The following is a 14,315-nucleotide window of genomic DNA, read 5'->3' as shown; positions in this document are numbered from 1 at the left end:
AATGTACTCTCATTCTTACATCTTCATGACTGTGAAGTTACCTTAGATCAAAAAGCCAACCCTCTATTATGGACCACACGTAGGATGTGGCACATACTAAGATACAAAAGGGGATTGAACGCTGAAGATGGGAATGCCACTTTCCCTTTCTCAATGTGGGCAGCCCGGGGTATTCAATCTATACGATGTCTGGTGGATTCTGATCTTAGAGGTCCTCTCTCGTTCCATGGGGCGGTAGAAAAATTTAAATTTTTATCCTGTTTTCCTTTTGCCTACTTAAAAGTACAACACTATATAAGATAAGTCACAAAATATTTTTCAGAAAAAGATTGGGTTAACAATCTAGATGCATTATTATCTGTCCCCCCACCCACATGTAAAGCGATATCACACCACTATTTATTTTTACGAGATAGCTTGGAATCTGACACTCTTCAAACAGGTCTGCCTCTATGGACACGTCAATTCCCTCAACTTACACCTGATATACTACTCAAGAATTTATGATTCTTGTCGACTTATTTCTGCCAGCTCATATCAAGAGTTATTTCTAAATGTCTACCACAGAATATATATTAGCCCACATCGTAGTTTCCTAATGGGATCTTCGACTTCACACACATGTCGCCGCTGTGGGGAGGATAATGCAGATATTTTTCATTGTCTGTGGTCCTGCCCCCTAGTCAGAGTTTTTTGGCTAAGGGTTCGCAAATTTGCTATCGATAACTTAGTTAATTTTGTGCCATTTGACCCCCTATGGGCAATATTGGTATATTCCCCCAAGATCAACGTATTACAAAAGGTTGCCGCAAATTGCTGTTGGCAGTCAGCGCTGCAGCCAAGAAAACCATCTTACAGGTTTGGAATCAGCCAGGTACACCCCCCTTTTCATTATTTAAAGAGAAGTTATTTTATCTGTTCCAAATGAATTGGGTGGAGGCTTCTTTGGATAAGAAATCCAGGGTAGAAAGATTCTTTGAAATATGGGAGAGCTATATTTCCACACTTCCTTTAGTTACTCAACTTCTCACTAAATGTTTTTCCTCTTCCTCGTGGTACCTTTTATGTTTACTTGACAATGAACACCAGTGATTCAGTGGTGATATCCCACACGATGCACCCATCAACTATATTACCTATATTATTTATACTATTTATATTATTTACATTCTTAATATAATGATATTTATGTATTGCATGATATACATCTTGACATTTTGTTAAATCAAATAGAAAATATATGTTGTTCTGTACTCACAAACGCATTTTTTTTTTACCTATTATTGAATTGTTTGCGTATATGTGTCTGATTCAATAAAAAAAGAATAAAAAAAAATAAAAAAAAGAGTTTCCAGCTGCTGATCCTACCTACTGGAAGCTTGGACTTTATTATTGCATTGCGCTTTCATCTGGAAGTACGACGATTGTGACGTGGATTACTCCAATTGATGTTTTGTATATTATACCGGACCGGATTTGGAGTTGAGGATTGATTGGAAGGTATTTGAACTGGGATTGAACAAAGTACAGACTTTTGTTTACTGGCCTATGAATTCCTATAGTACATAATTTCTCCTGCGTTACTGGACATTCACCGGATCATTATTATTATTATTATTATTATCCTTTATTTATATGGCGCCACAAGTGTTCCGCAGCGCCTTACATAGTACATAGAACTAATAAGTGAACAAGAAACAAGTAACTTACAGTACATTACAGTGCAGGACAGGGACACAACTTATATACATTGCTGAAATAGTGATTAAAGCACTCACAATAAGCTGCCGGGAGTTGGCGGTCCCGTGTTAGGTGCCCTAATGGGGAGTAGAGAGTAGAAGAAAATGTAAAGAGAAGCACATGAGGGAAGAGGTCCCTGCTCATGAGAGCTTACATTCTAAGGGGAGGGGCAGACAGACAGGCGTGACACAGAAGGGGAAGATAGGAAGGAAAGAGCATGAGGTGGGTTAGGAGGAGTGCTCATCTGCCACGGTATATGATCAATTGAGACTTATGGATATTTACTTCCTTGGGTCAGTATGGTAAAGTGAATTCAACCCATCTTAATCAGATGATTTTATTTACATTTATTCCATATATGCCAATCAGAATTGTCACAGGATATATTTATTTATTTTATCAATAAAACAGAGTATATGTGAAACCTAGCCGCTCATTTTTCTATCATTTATATATTTTATATTCATACATTGCATGGGTAATCTAATCAAGTAATATTATATTAGACCCACTAGCGCTCCATTCGGAAGTTGGATTCCTTGTTCGTCCTCTTTTGGTTTTCACAGGAGGGGTTGGCCTGCTAACAAACAAACTATAGCCCGTTGGCTTCGTTTGGTTATTTGTGAGGCACATACACTGGAGGGTTTGCCTGTTCCAGCCTCTATTAAGGCTCATTCTACTCAGTCTGTAGACCCTTCGTGGGCAGCTAACTGTGGCGCCTCGACTGTGTCAGGCGGCCACGTGGTTTACCATCCAGACCTTTTTAAGGTTCTATGCTTTTGACACCTTTGCCTCTCAGGATGCTTCCTTCAGGCGCCGGATTCTCCTTTTATCACAGGAGCGTCCCCGTCCTTAGTTGGACTGCTTTGGGACATCCCCAAGGTCAACCCTGTAGACCACCTATGGACCCTGAAGAAGAAAATGAGAGATATGGTAAGAACTTACCTTTGTTATCTCTCTTTTTTCGAAGTCCATAGGGTCCACAGGGCACCCGCCCTGACGCTCCTGGCTTCATATGGGCTGTGTAGCAGGTCACCGGTTTTCCGTCTCCCTTTCTGTGAGTATGGTTCTTGTGTGTTCCAGTCTTCCTTCTCTGTTTTTCCTCCTCTAGCCTTGGCAACTTACCAACTGAGGTGCCTGTAGCTCGGGGGCGGGGTACAGAGGAGGATGGACCCAGTGCATTCTGGGAGCAGCTAAAGCTTTAACTGCGTGGTGCCCTTGGATCCAGATCCAGCTATACCCCAAGGTCAACCCTGTGGACCCTATGGACTTCGAAGAAAGAGAGATAAAGGTAAGTTCTTACCATATCTCATTATTCGCTATATCTAATTTTGGTTTATATATATATATATATATATATATATATATATTTATATATTTATTTATTTATTTTTTTTACTATATACTAGTAAGAATCTGATCTTGTGATGTTTATTTTTATGAAACTCTAACTATAGTTCGTTGTGTGACCACAATTAAAATCGGCCCTTTTTTTGATAGGTTCTGGAAAATAGAACAAAGGACTCAAAAATGGAGATGGATGTACTGGAGAATATGCAGGAGCTGATTGAGCTGAACCAGCGTCAGGCCAATGTTGACTTTGAGTCCATGTTGGGTTGTTACAGGGAGACAGAAGAAGAGATCAAAAGGAGACAGGAAGAAGAAGACGAGAAAGAGATGAGGTATTTGTTTTAACGAAAGACGATTATACAGATTCTGGGGTTTATTTACGAAGTGTCGGGTTGTAAAACTGTTTGTGTTTATGCCTGATGTTTAAAAGGGCAGTGCTTTTACTAGCCGTTTCTTTTTAGTAAAAGCAGTGCCCAAATATTGGGCGTAAACACGAACAGAAGTGTCAGCTTTTACAACCTGACACTTTGTAAATATACCCCTCTATCTCATTTGTTTGTCTGTCTCTTTAATACACAAGACTTAAAATGATATAACATACTAATTTTTAGGGCAATGTTGGCTGAAAAAAGGAGGATACTAGTTGTGGACTCTGATTCTGATGAAGAATTTGCCTCTGCTACACCTTCACAGCCAGTAAACCTCAATCCAACTGATACCCTTACTGAGGTAATTAATTCATGGTCATCTTGATACTGTAATCTAACTTGTATATTTTGGCTAATATGTGCTAGTATTGTTTTGACATTGTATGGTTTGTAGGCAAGCATACCATGAAATATTGAAAGTGTTTTTAATAGAGAATAAAGTGCCATCCTCAGTTTGCACAATATAAGAGAATTTAAACTCCAATAAATAATATATAATGAATTCTAAATTCACAAGACTCAGTGGGCCGAATTCAGAGATGGACACCGTGCCGAAGATTACGCAGTTGAGCGATGTTTTGATACTGCACATGCACAAGAAGTCCAGAAATCCCTTACTGTGCATGCGTGAACCCAAGTGTCCTATGTCGTTCACAATTACGTACTGCATCGCTAACACTTGAGAAGGGGTTTGTGATCCTTGGTCGTATAGGGTGGAAAATGGGGGGTGACCCAAAGTGATCGCAAAAAGGTGAGTGTCTGGGAAAGTTGCTGCATATCCAATCGCAAATCCACAGCTTCAGGCTATGCTTAGTTGGAATTGAGAAGAGTAGACCCTGGGCTAAAGCGAATGTCGATGGTGCCATCCATCAGTGTTGGAGTATTTACAATCTCCATCCCAAATGCACAGACTGCGCAGCCTGAAAGTGGGTATCTCAGCTCTTACACTCCATCACATCGTCGAACACAAAGTGGCTGCGAAAACGGCTGCATTGCCATCCATCCTGTGCTGTCTATCCCACTTGACATTACTTTCTGCTATACTGTACAAAATGCCACCCTACAATTGGAACTATTGTTGACCACAACAGTGGAGTGGACACCTTAAAAAACTGTGCGGGGTTCTAGTTATTTATATAGCCACATCGCCACCTGGTGACAAAATTTGTAAATAACTTTTTATTCCAATAAATTGCTTGCACATTCTCTGAAGTACATGTTGTCAAGATTGCTCTTCATTAAGAGCCATAGTGCTCTAAGTAGGGATACTTTCATTTTAATTTTAGCAGCCCTGTATAGGGCAACATAAAATAAGCCCATTCTCCATTGATAACACCAGTTTTCTCCAGCAGAAGGCCTTTTTTGTCCTTAGATATTTTAGACCCTATAGGGGGAATTCAATTACCCAAGGTAATAATGGGAGGTAGCCTGAGGATTTATCGCCCGGGTCTATTCAGTTAGCCTCCCGAATTCGTCCGATAACTGTGTTAATGCCCGTTAAATGGCAGTGTTAACACGCAGAATCCGTGATCCGTGTAAAGTACAAGGATTAATGCATTAACTAGCTGTTATCACCCGATAACTGCAGGGTTAACGCAGATTTCAGTAGACCCAAAAGAAATCCTCGATAAGCGGGGCTAATTGAATAGGGCTTGTCGTTCAATTAGCACACGTTAACTTAACGGGGCTAATTGAATTCCCCCCTAAAGCTACCTTGAATTGTTTTGCTGTTGCTCAGGTAGGTGAACAGTATGTACTCAAATAAACACTCTCCTTACAGATGTCCCATATTGTAACTTTTGAGCATACTTAAAATTTTAAATACGACTTAATGACACTTTGGCATCTGCTATGTCTTTATTTTCTTCTGTATAATATTTTGGGCTTTCATTTTTAGATGTAGGCAGCATAATTTTATGTATTGTGCATTCATATGAACAAGTTACATATTGTAATAGTGTTTTTATCCACAGATCTCTAAAACCAAGAAGAAGCACTGTGGTGACTTATCTGAGAGCAATAAGCGCAAACTTAACCATCATCAGCTAATTTCAGGACTTATTAGAAAGCCGCAGAAGATTGCAGTAACCGGCACAAATACAATGGTCAATGACAGACAGCATTCTGTTATGACTCCTGCCAGGAATACAGATGCAGAAAAGGCTGCTACTCATGTCACAGATACAACGGACCAATGTGAAACAATATCACAAAGCATAGGTACCAATCCCAGCTATGTGCAGACTTGCTTTATAACAATGCTAGGTTAATTTTACTTTCATGTAATTGGTATTGTTTTATTCTACAGATATGGGAGAATTGTTGATAAGCATTTGTATCCCTAATGAATGAAAATTCAATGCAAAATTATTACATCCCTAAATTATTTTTTTTTATTTTTTCTGTTTAAACAATTGTTTCTATTGTAAGAACAAGAATACAAAAAATCATGTCCAGTAAGCAGCCAAATATCATGACAAAAAGGGACATGGCCCTGATAACAGCAGGACAATAATGAGCAGGATAAAAATGTATTCAACATATTTTCAAATGTTAATCCTACAATCAAAGAAAGGAAAGGAGAGAGAGAGAAGGCAAAAAAGAAAATAGGAGGAAGAAGGGGGGAGCCAGTTGCTGGGAAGAGAATTCAGTTACTATATCATAAGAAAAGTTGCTAGTCAGTTAAAGTGAATATGCAAGGTGTTTTGGAGACCTCAACAGGTCTCTGATATACATAATCATATGTAATTATAGATCATATAGAAATATGAGGAAACATAATCCAAAATAAATGTCATATTTCTACTGCAGTGTCCATAGGGCTCCACAGGAGACCTTGGGTATAGGTTGATGACGTCAGTTGTCGAGCACCTCAATAGTTACATTTGTGCTCCCAGGATGCACCGAGCTCCTCCTATACCCCGCCCCCAGGCCAAGACACCTCAGCTTCGTAGGTGCTCGGCACAGAGTCGGGTCACTTCAAGTCCGGAGGACGCCCATACTGCCATTCAGACACCCCGCCCGCGCCGAGACGCTGGAACTAGGGATCGCGGCGGGTGTCTGGGGGTTTTGGCTAGCAAAAGCCCCCAGACGCCCAGGACTGTGGCCGGATGTCACGGGGGACATTCAGGTAAGCAGCGGGCGTCCGCTGATAACACAGTTCATTTACTTTCCAGGGCTGGGGGGTCCCTGGGAAGAGGCTGCGTGTGGCACCAGGCATGCGGACGTTGTGGCTTCCAAGGGGTTAATAGCACGCCAGGGGAGCGAGCCTTCCCTGTATGGCACAGCCGGCCCCTCCCCCGCTGCACTGCATGCCTCTCCACAGTGGTTTGGCAGTTGCAGGCAGTTCTCTTCCCACAGGCATGCCCCCTGTGAGTCCTCCAGCGGCCATTTTAATGTGCATAAAACGCTAGTCTCACAGGGAACTGCAGAGCCTGGGTCCCACCTACATCCCCCTCCTCCAAGCAGGTCGGTGTATGTAGCACTATTCCTACTAGACACAAGGTCTAGTTACCGTATATACTCGAGTATAAGCCGAGTTTTTCAGCACAAAAAATGTGCTGAAAAAATACCCCCTCGGCTTATACTCGAGTCAAGTGTAGCGCTGACCGGACGGAGTTCGGTCAGCGCTACACACTGCCAAACAGACAGCCGCCGGAGCCGGCAGCTGCGTGTTTGGTGTAATCAGCAGCCGCTGAGAGTCTGTCAGACTCTCAGCGGCTGCTGCTGCTCCCACTGCGGGAGCCCTCTTCCGGCTCCCGCAGTGGGTGATGGGAGAGATGTCGTCATGACGACGTCTCTCCCACGCAAAGCGGCCGGAGGAGCGGACAGCGGCGGGACCAGGAGCGGGAGTTTAAGGTAAGTGTTTATTTTTTTTTATTCTTTTCACGTCTCTCTCTACTAGGGGGGGGGGGACTACAGGGGGCAATGACTACAGGGGGCACTACCAGGGGGCGATTACTACAGGGGGCACTACCAAGGGGCATTATCAGGGGGCGATTACTACAGGGGGCACTAAAAGGGGGGATTACCACTGGGGGAACTACAAGGGGGGGATTACTACAGGGGACACTACCAGGGGGGGATTACTACAGGGGGCACTAAAAGGGGGGATTACCACAGGGGGCACTACCAGGGGGGGATTACTACAGGGGGCACTAAAAGGGGGGATTACCACTGGGGGAACTACCAGGGGAGGATTACTACAGGGGGCACTACCAGTGGGGGATTACTACAGGGGGCACTAAAAGGGGGGATTACTACTGGGGGTACTACCAGGGGGGGATTACTACTGGAGGCACTGAAAGGGGGGATTACCACTGGGGGCACTACCAGGAGGGATTACTACTGGGGGCACAACCAGGGGGAATTACTACTGGGGGCACTACCAGCTGCTGCCATTTCCCACACTAGGCTTATACTCGAGTCAGTAAGTTTTCCCAGTTTTTTGGGGTAAAAGTAGGTACCTCAGCTTATATTCTGGTCGATTTATACTCGAGTATATACGGTAATTGATAATAGTGCAGTATAGTGCAGGTTTTCCTGGCATTGTATGTGTCTGTTGCTAGCGCTGTCTGACTGTAAAACTCTCTTTCTCTGTCAACCATTTTAGCTATTCCTGTAATTTCTCTTTCACTAGCCCTTGCGGTGACAGTGCTGCTGAGGGATCAAATTACTTCACAGTTCAGTGGTGAAGGCGGAGCCTAAGTTGAGCTGAGGAGTTTGACACATACATTCATTGGGGTAGATGTATGAAGCCCAGAAGCGGTATCAGAGCACGATATGTGCGCTGATACCGCTTCTCCCCGATGTATGATCGGGGGTCTGTCATTATCGGCGCTGCTATCGAGCGGCAGGGCCATGTACGAACGGTCATACCACATGACCATTCGGCTGGCTGTAGATGTAGTTATCGATAGCTACAGCCTGGCGCTAGCCTATACCCACAGCAGGAACAGCGCTGTCCCTGCTGCCGGCTCCAGGCTGCACGCGGGAATCTCGCGGTATTTGCGAGATCCCGCGCATGCTCAGTGTAGCCGGCCGGGACAGAAATGCAGGGCATCAGTACTAGGCTGATGCACTGCTGTCTCTAGCGGGTAGCGCCGGAGGGGGGAGTTATCGCTCTCCCTCTCCGGCCGATGAGATGTTTTTACATCTCATCGGTAGTGCTTCCTGCTGCGCCTCGGTAAAGAGGCGAAGCAGGAAGCATTATAGCGACACTTAACGTGCCGCTTTCATACATCTACCCCATTATGTCTGGCAGTGATTCTGCTCAGGCTGATATCCCCCTTACACAGTCCTGCAACAGGTGCTTTGCTGGCGAAAGGAGGGAGAGATTATTGTGGGAGGATTGTGTACCGTGTGTACCAGAAATGCAGGATTACCTGCTGGGCCCAGCTCTTCTCAAGATCCGCCCCGGGCATGTGTTGCACAAGCACTAACTACCCTGATGGGTTGGCTTGCTGCACCTCCAGTGGCCCCACAATTGGGGTACGCTCCACAGGTTGCTATGCCATCTACGTCACAGGATTCCTCGACAGTTGGTTATGGCTCGTAATATGCCCTTACAACCTACTCCCTATACTCTCTCCAATAAGGTGCAAAACCTGATGGAGGTTTTACAGGGGGAGCTTTTCAAGGCTCTGCTAGGAAGGAGGTACTGTCTTCCCAGTCCACGTATTATCAAGATGATGTGTCGACTGATGATAGGGAAATTCAGGACTTATATGATACAGAGCTCCCTCAAAAGGAGGCGGAGCCTAAGTCCAAAATGTATGTACACGGCCTCATTCGTGCAGTCCGTGTGGCTATGGATATTGGGGATGAGGATACCCCAGCAGCCAAATCCAAACATGCTTTCTTTAAGGAAGTGAAAAGTTCAGCGACGACTTTTCCCCTGTCGGATCAGCTAGTTGAACATTATCAGGCAGGCAGGAGGTTTCAACCGCAGAAACTTATCCATTCAAGGAGAAGTATTTCTCTAATTGGGAAACTCCTCCTCAGGTGGATTCTCCTGTTACACGCCTTGTCAAAAGTGCGACACTTCCTATGCCGTCCGTTTCATCATTAAAGGATGTTACGGACAGAAAAGTGGAGGTGTGCCTAAAGTCCATTTATTCCCTCTCGGGTGGGGGTGGGGGGGTCGCTAGGCCAGCTATGGCTATATGCTGGGTGGCCAGGTCATGGAATGTTGGGCAAATGCCTTGGAAGCGTCCTTGCCTGTAGAGGCTACCAGTGAACAAATTGAACTGGTAGGTTACCTCAGAGACTCGGCTACATATGTGAATGAGGCTGCTTTGGATGTTAGTCTCCTAACATCTCGCATTTCATCGGCTGCAGTGTCAGCTAGACGCTCTTTTTGGTTGCGATGTTGGAGAGCGGATGCTGATTCCAAAAAAGGGTTAGAAGGTTTACCCTTTAATGGCCAGGTCTTATTTGGGCCAGATTTGGACAAAGTAGTAGACACTTTGGCTGCTGCCAAGTCTGCCTGTTTACCTTCGGCCCCAATGCCATCAGGATCTGGAACTCAGGGCCTGATTCAGACCCGCTCGCAAGCCGTCGCTCCGGGTCTCGCTACAAAGGGGGCGTGCTGTCGATGGCAAGTGACGGCACGCCCCCTTTGGTGGGCGTGCCGGGGGCGTGGCTGCCCAGATGGAGGCGTTCAGTGGGAGTGCTCTCGGCTCTGATAGAGCCGAAAGCACTCCAGGGCTTGCGGCAACGAGACCCTACCACAAGGGTCTCGTCGCAAGCTCGATGGTCGCGATAGTCTTGACCATCGTGACCATCTTTTTGGCCGCTCGCTATAGCTGTGGGTGGTCACCCATAGCTATGCGAGCGGCCAGGAGGCCGCTCTAAAAAAAGAGAAGGACGGCCCTGATTCAGAGCGAGCGCTCTGTCAGAGCGCCCAACTCTGAATCAGGGCCTCAGTCCTTTGGACTTTTTGTCCTCAGGGTAAGGCCAAGGTTCAGTTCTTTCCCAGACCGTCAGGAGCTAAGAAGGTCACAAAGCCCAAGAAGCAGGCTTGGAGTACCAGGCATCCAGCTGCCAAGCCCGACGCTAAACCTTCAGCCTGACTGGGTGGGCCTCTCCTTGGGGGACCCCAAGGTGGGAGGCCGACTTCTTCAGTTCGCCCAGTGTTGGTGGCATACCATAAGGGAAGTGGTCTCTCAAGGGTACGCCCTTTCCTTCCAATACAGACCTCCTCATCAATTCTTCCCTATGGGACTTCAGATGGATCAGGAAAAGGCATTGGAACTGCAGAAAGTTATACGATCTATGCTCCTACAGGAAGTTATAGTTCCGGTACCTACTCCCCAGAGGGGAATGGGCTATTATTCCACTCTCTTTTTGGTTCCAAAACCGAATGGTGCATACAGGCCTATCCTAAACCTCAAGTCCCTAAACAAGTGTCTCCGAGTGCCTCGGTTCAAAATGGAAACCCTGCAGTCAATTATACTGGCTATGGAACCTGAAGATTTTATGGTGTCTCTGGACATTCAGGATGCCTACCTGCATGTCCTGATAGCTTTGGATCACCAAAGGTACCTCAGGTTCGCAGTGTTGCAACAACACTTCCAGTTTCAGGCCTGCCGTTTGGACTCTCCACGGCACCCAGGGTGTTCACCAAACTTATGGCAGTGATGGCGGCCCAACTGCTGTTGCCCTACCTGGACGACCTACTATTGCTAGTCAGTTCTCCGGAATTACTTCTTCACCATTTACAGCTGACAATAACAGTGCTACAAAGCCACGGTTGGTTGATCAACTGGAAGAAGTCCTCGCTGACGCCCTCACAGAGGATGCTACATCTTGGGGCATTGTTGGATTCTCAACAACAGAGGATTTTCTTGAACAGGTACAAGATAACCTCGCTGCTGCAGCGGGTTCGCAGCTGCCTGCACAGTCGCCGGGTGTCGATTCACTCGGCAATGCAGTTACTGGGCTCCATGGTGTCGACCTTCGACATGGTGGAGTATAGCCAGTTCCATTTCCGGCCTCTACAGACACTGATCCTTTCCAGATGGGACGGATCTCCACGCCGGATACGAACCCAGACATTGGTACTGTGTCTGGAGGTATGTCTGTCTCTGACTTGGTGGCTCCACACAAGTCACCTTGCCAAGGGCCGCCCCTTTTGAATCCCGGAGTGGGTCCTTCTGACAACGGACGCCTGTCCCCTGGGTTGGGGTGCAGTGACTGGTTCACACCTCTTCCAGGGAAGGTGGACAATAGAGGAGTCCATGCTTCCAATAAACATATTGGAACTCAGGGCGGTTCTAAGGGCTCTTCAGCAGGCAAGGCTCATACTTCACGGAAAGCCCGTGCAAGTCCAGTCAGACAACGCCACCACAGTGGCCTACATAAACCGCCAAGGAGGCACTCGAAGTCAGGCGGCACTAATGGAAGTGTCCCACATCCTGACTTGGGCGGAGGAAAATGTCCCAGCCATATCGGCGGTGTTTATCCCGGGAATCCTGAACTGGGAAGCAGACTTCCTAAGCCGTCATAATGCACACCCAGGGGAATGGTCAATTAACCAGGAAGTATTTCAGCTTCTGGTGAACAAGTGAGGACTTCCCGAAGTAGATCTAATGGCATCTCAGCACAACCACAAGTTGCCAAGGTACGGCTCAAGAACAAGAGATGTGGGGGTTCTGCTGGTAGACGCTCTGTCTGTCAAATGGACCTTCCAGTTCGCGTGCCTGTTTCCTCCATTCTCCCTTCTGCCTTGGGTGAAGTTCAAGCAAGAAGGAGGTATGCTACTGCTGGTAGCTCCCGCGTGGCCCTGACGTCACTGGTACGCAGATCTTCGGAGTCTATCCATAGACACTCCGATGCTGTTGTCTCAAGGTCCTTGCCTCTGCCAGGACATGAGTCGTCTGTCTTTGACGGAGTGGCTCTTGAGACTGCCCTCTTGAGTTCCAGGGGTTTTTCCAGCTCGGTGGTGGACACCATGCTCAGAGCTCGCAAGCCTGCTTCTGCAAGAATTTATCAGAGTGTGGCACACCTTCTTTGAATGGTGTCGCCCCAGAGGTTATAATCCTCAGACATTTGGATTATCCAGGATTTTAGCTTTCCTACAGGCGGGCTTAGATCACGGTCTTCACCTTGCTTCTCTGAAGGTACAGGTTTCTGCCCTGTCATTACTGTTTCACCGTAGGATTGCTACTCTTCCTGATGTACACACCTTTATGCAAGGTGTGCTTCGCATCCAACCTCCCTTTTTCCCACCGGTGGCTCCTTCGGATTTGACTGTGGTCCTTAGGGCTCTACAAGGACTGCCATTTGAACCACTGGGCTCAGTGGATTTAAAATGGCTCTCAATCAAAACTGTGTTTCTTCTAGCCACTGCTGCACCAGAAGGGTGTCAGATTTGGGGGCTCTTTCATGTCGCCCTCCCTTTCTGATTTTTCATAGGAACAGGGCGGTTCTTTGTACTCGTGCTGGTTTCCTACCTAAGGTGGTATGCAGCTTCCACATTAATCGTAGTACTAGCTTTTAACTCCCCAGACCTTTCAGCTGGTAAGGCCTCTTTGGATGTGGTACGTGCTCTACAAACTTAGGTGGACTGTACCAACTCATTTCGGAAGTCAGACTCGTTGTTTGTCCTTTTTGGTTTCCGAAAGAAAGGATGGCCTGCCACTAAGCATACTTTGGCAGGCTGGATTCGACTGGCAATTTCAGAGGCTTACCTTCATGAGGGCCTTCCTGTACCGTCCTCTGTTAAGGCTCATTCTACTCGGTCTGTGGGTCCTTCGTGGGCAGCTCGTCGTGGCGCCTCTGTTGTTAAGCTGAGCAAGGCGGCCACTTGGTCTACTGTCCATACATTCTTAAGATATTATGCATTTGATACCTTTGCCTCTCAGGATACTTCCTTCAGGCGGCTGATTCTCCTTTCTGCACAGGAGCGTCCCCACCCTTAAGGAGACTGCTTTGGAACATCCCCAAGGTCTCCTGTGGAGCCTTATGGACCCTGCAGTAGAAAATAAGAGATATGGTAAGACCTTACTTTTGTTATCTCTATTTTTATGAAGTCCATAGGGATCCACAGGACTCCCGCCCTGTCGCACCTGTGCTGCAGATGGGCTGTGTTCTGGTCACTGGTTTTCCGTCTCCTTCTGTATGTGAGAATGTGATACTACTTCCTTCTCTCTTCTCCTCCTCTGGCCATTGGCTTGTTACGAAACTGAGGTGCCTTGGCCTGGGGGCGGGGTATAGGAGAGGAGCCCGGTGCATCCTGGGAGCACAAATTTAACTATATTGTGGTGCTCGACGACTGACGTCATCAACCTAAACCCAAGGTCTCCTGTGGATCCCTATGGACTTCATAGAAATAGAGATAACAAATGTAAGGTCTTGCCATATCTCCTTATTTTATGGTATACCTCTAAATACCAGTTAAACCTAGCTCCCTAAAGAGAATTCCTAGGAGACAGTGGTGAGACCAGAGGCATAAGTAAGCCATCTATCCCATATCTGATGAAATGTGTTGAGTTTATAATGAAAGGTGAAAGTGATCATCTCCATACTTGCAATCAGGGGCTTGGGAACGATTTTATGTTGGTGGGGTCAACATAAAATTGCTCCGGCACCCCCCCCCTCCTCCCTCCCTCTTACCTGGGCGCGCACGCCGTGCAGGGACTGTGCTTTATAGCAATAGGCTGCAGAGCCCCTGCACCTCTTGGAGGAAGAGGTGTAATGTGCAGTGTTTTAACTTAAATACCGCACATTACACCTCCTCTGTGCGATGCAGGGGCCGTACAGCCTATTGTTATAAAGCACAGTGCCTGAACATCT

At 46.5% G+C, this 14,315-nt stretch overlaps 1 protein-coding gene across 1 annotated transcript in view; it reads left to right on the top strand.

The window, feature by feature from the left end:
* The window catches only part of YJU2 (YJU2 splicing factor homolog), a 313,756-nt gene that overhangs the window by 252,523 nt on the left and 46,918 nt on the right, over nucleotides 1–14,315 (top strand). Inside the window, exons 5-7 of the mRNA XM_088444090.1 lie at nucleotides 3,241–3,422; nucleotides 3,702–3,819; nucleotides 5,492–5,738. Of these exons, the coding sequence (XP_088300216.1) occupies nucleotides 3,241–3,422; nucleotides 3,702–3,819; nucleotides 5,492–5,738 (547 nt within the window). The remainder of the gene's footprint in view (nucleotides 1–3,240; nucleotides 3,423–3,701; nucleotides 3,820–5,491; nucleotides 5,739–14,315) is intronic.

Source organism: Taudactylus pleione, unplaced genomic scaffold (genome assembly GCF_031769625.1).
Source record: "Taudactylus pleione unplaced genomic scaffold, aTauple2 ptg000347l, whole genome shotgun sequence".
NCBI lineage: Eukaryota > Metazoa > Chordata > Amphibia > Anura > Myobatrachidae > Taudactylus > Taudactylus pleione.
This window is presented reverse-complemented; position numbering and strand designations above follow the sequence as displayed.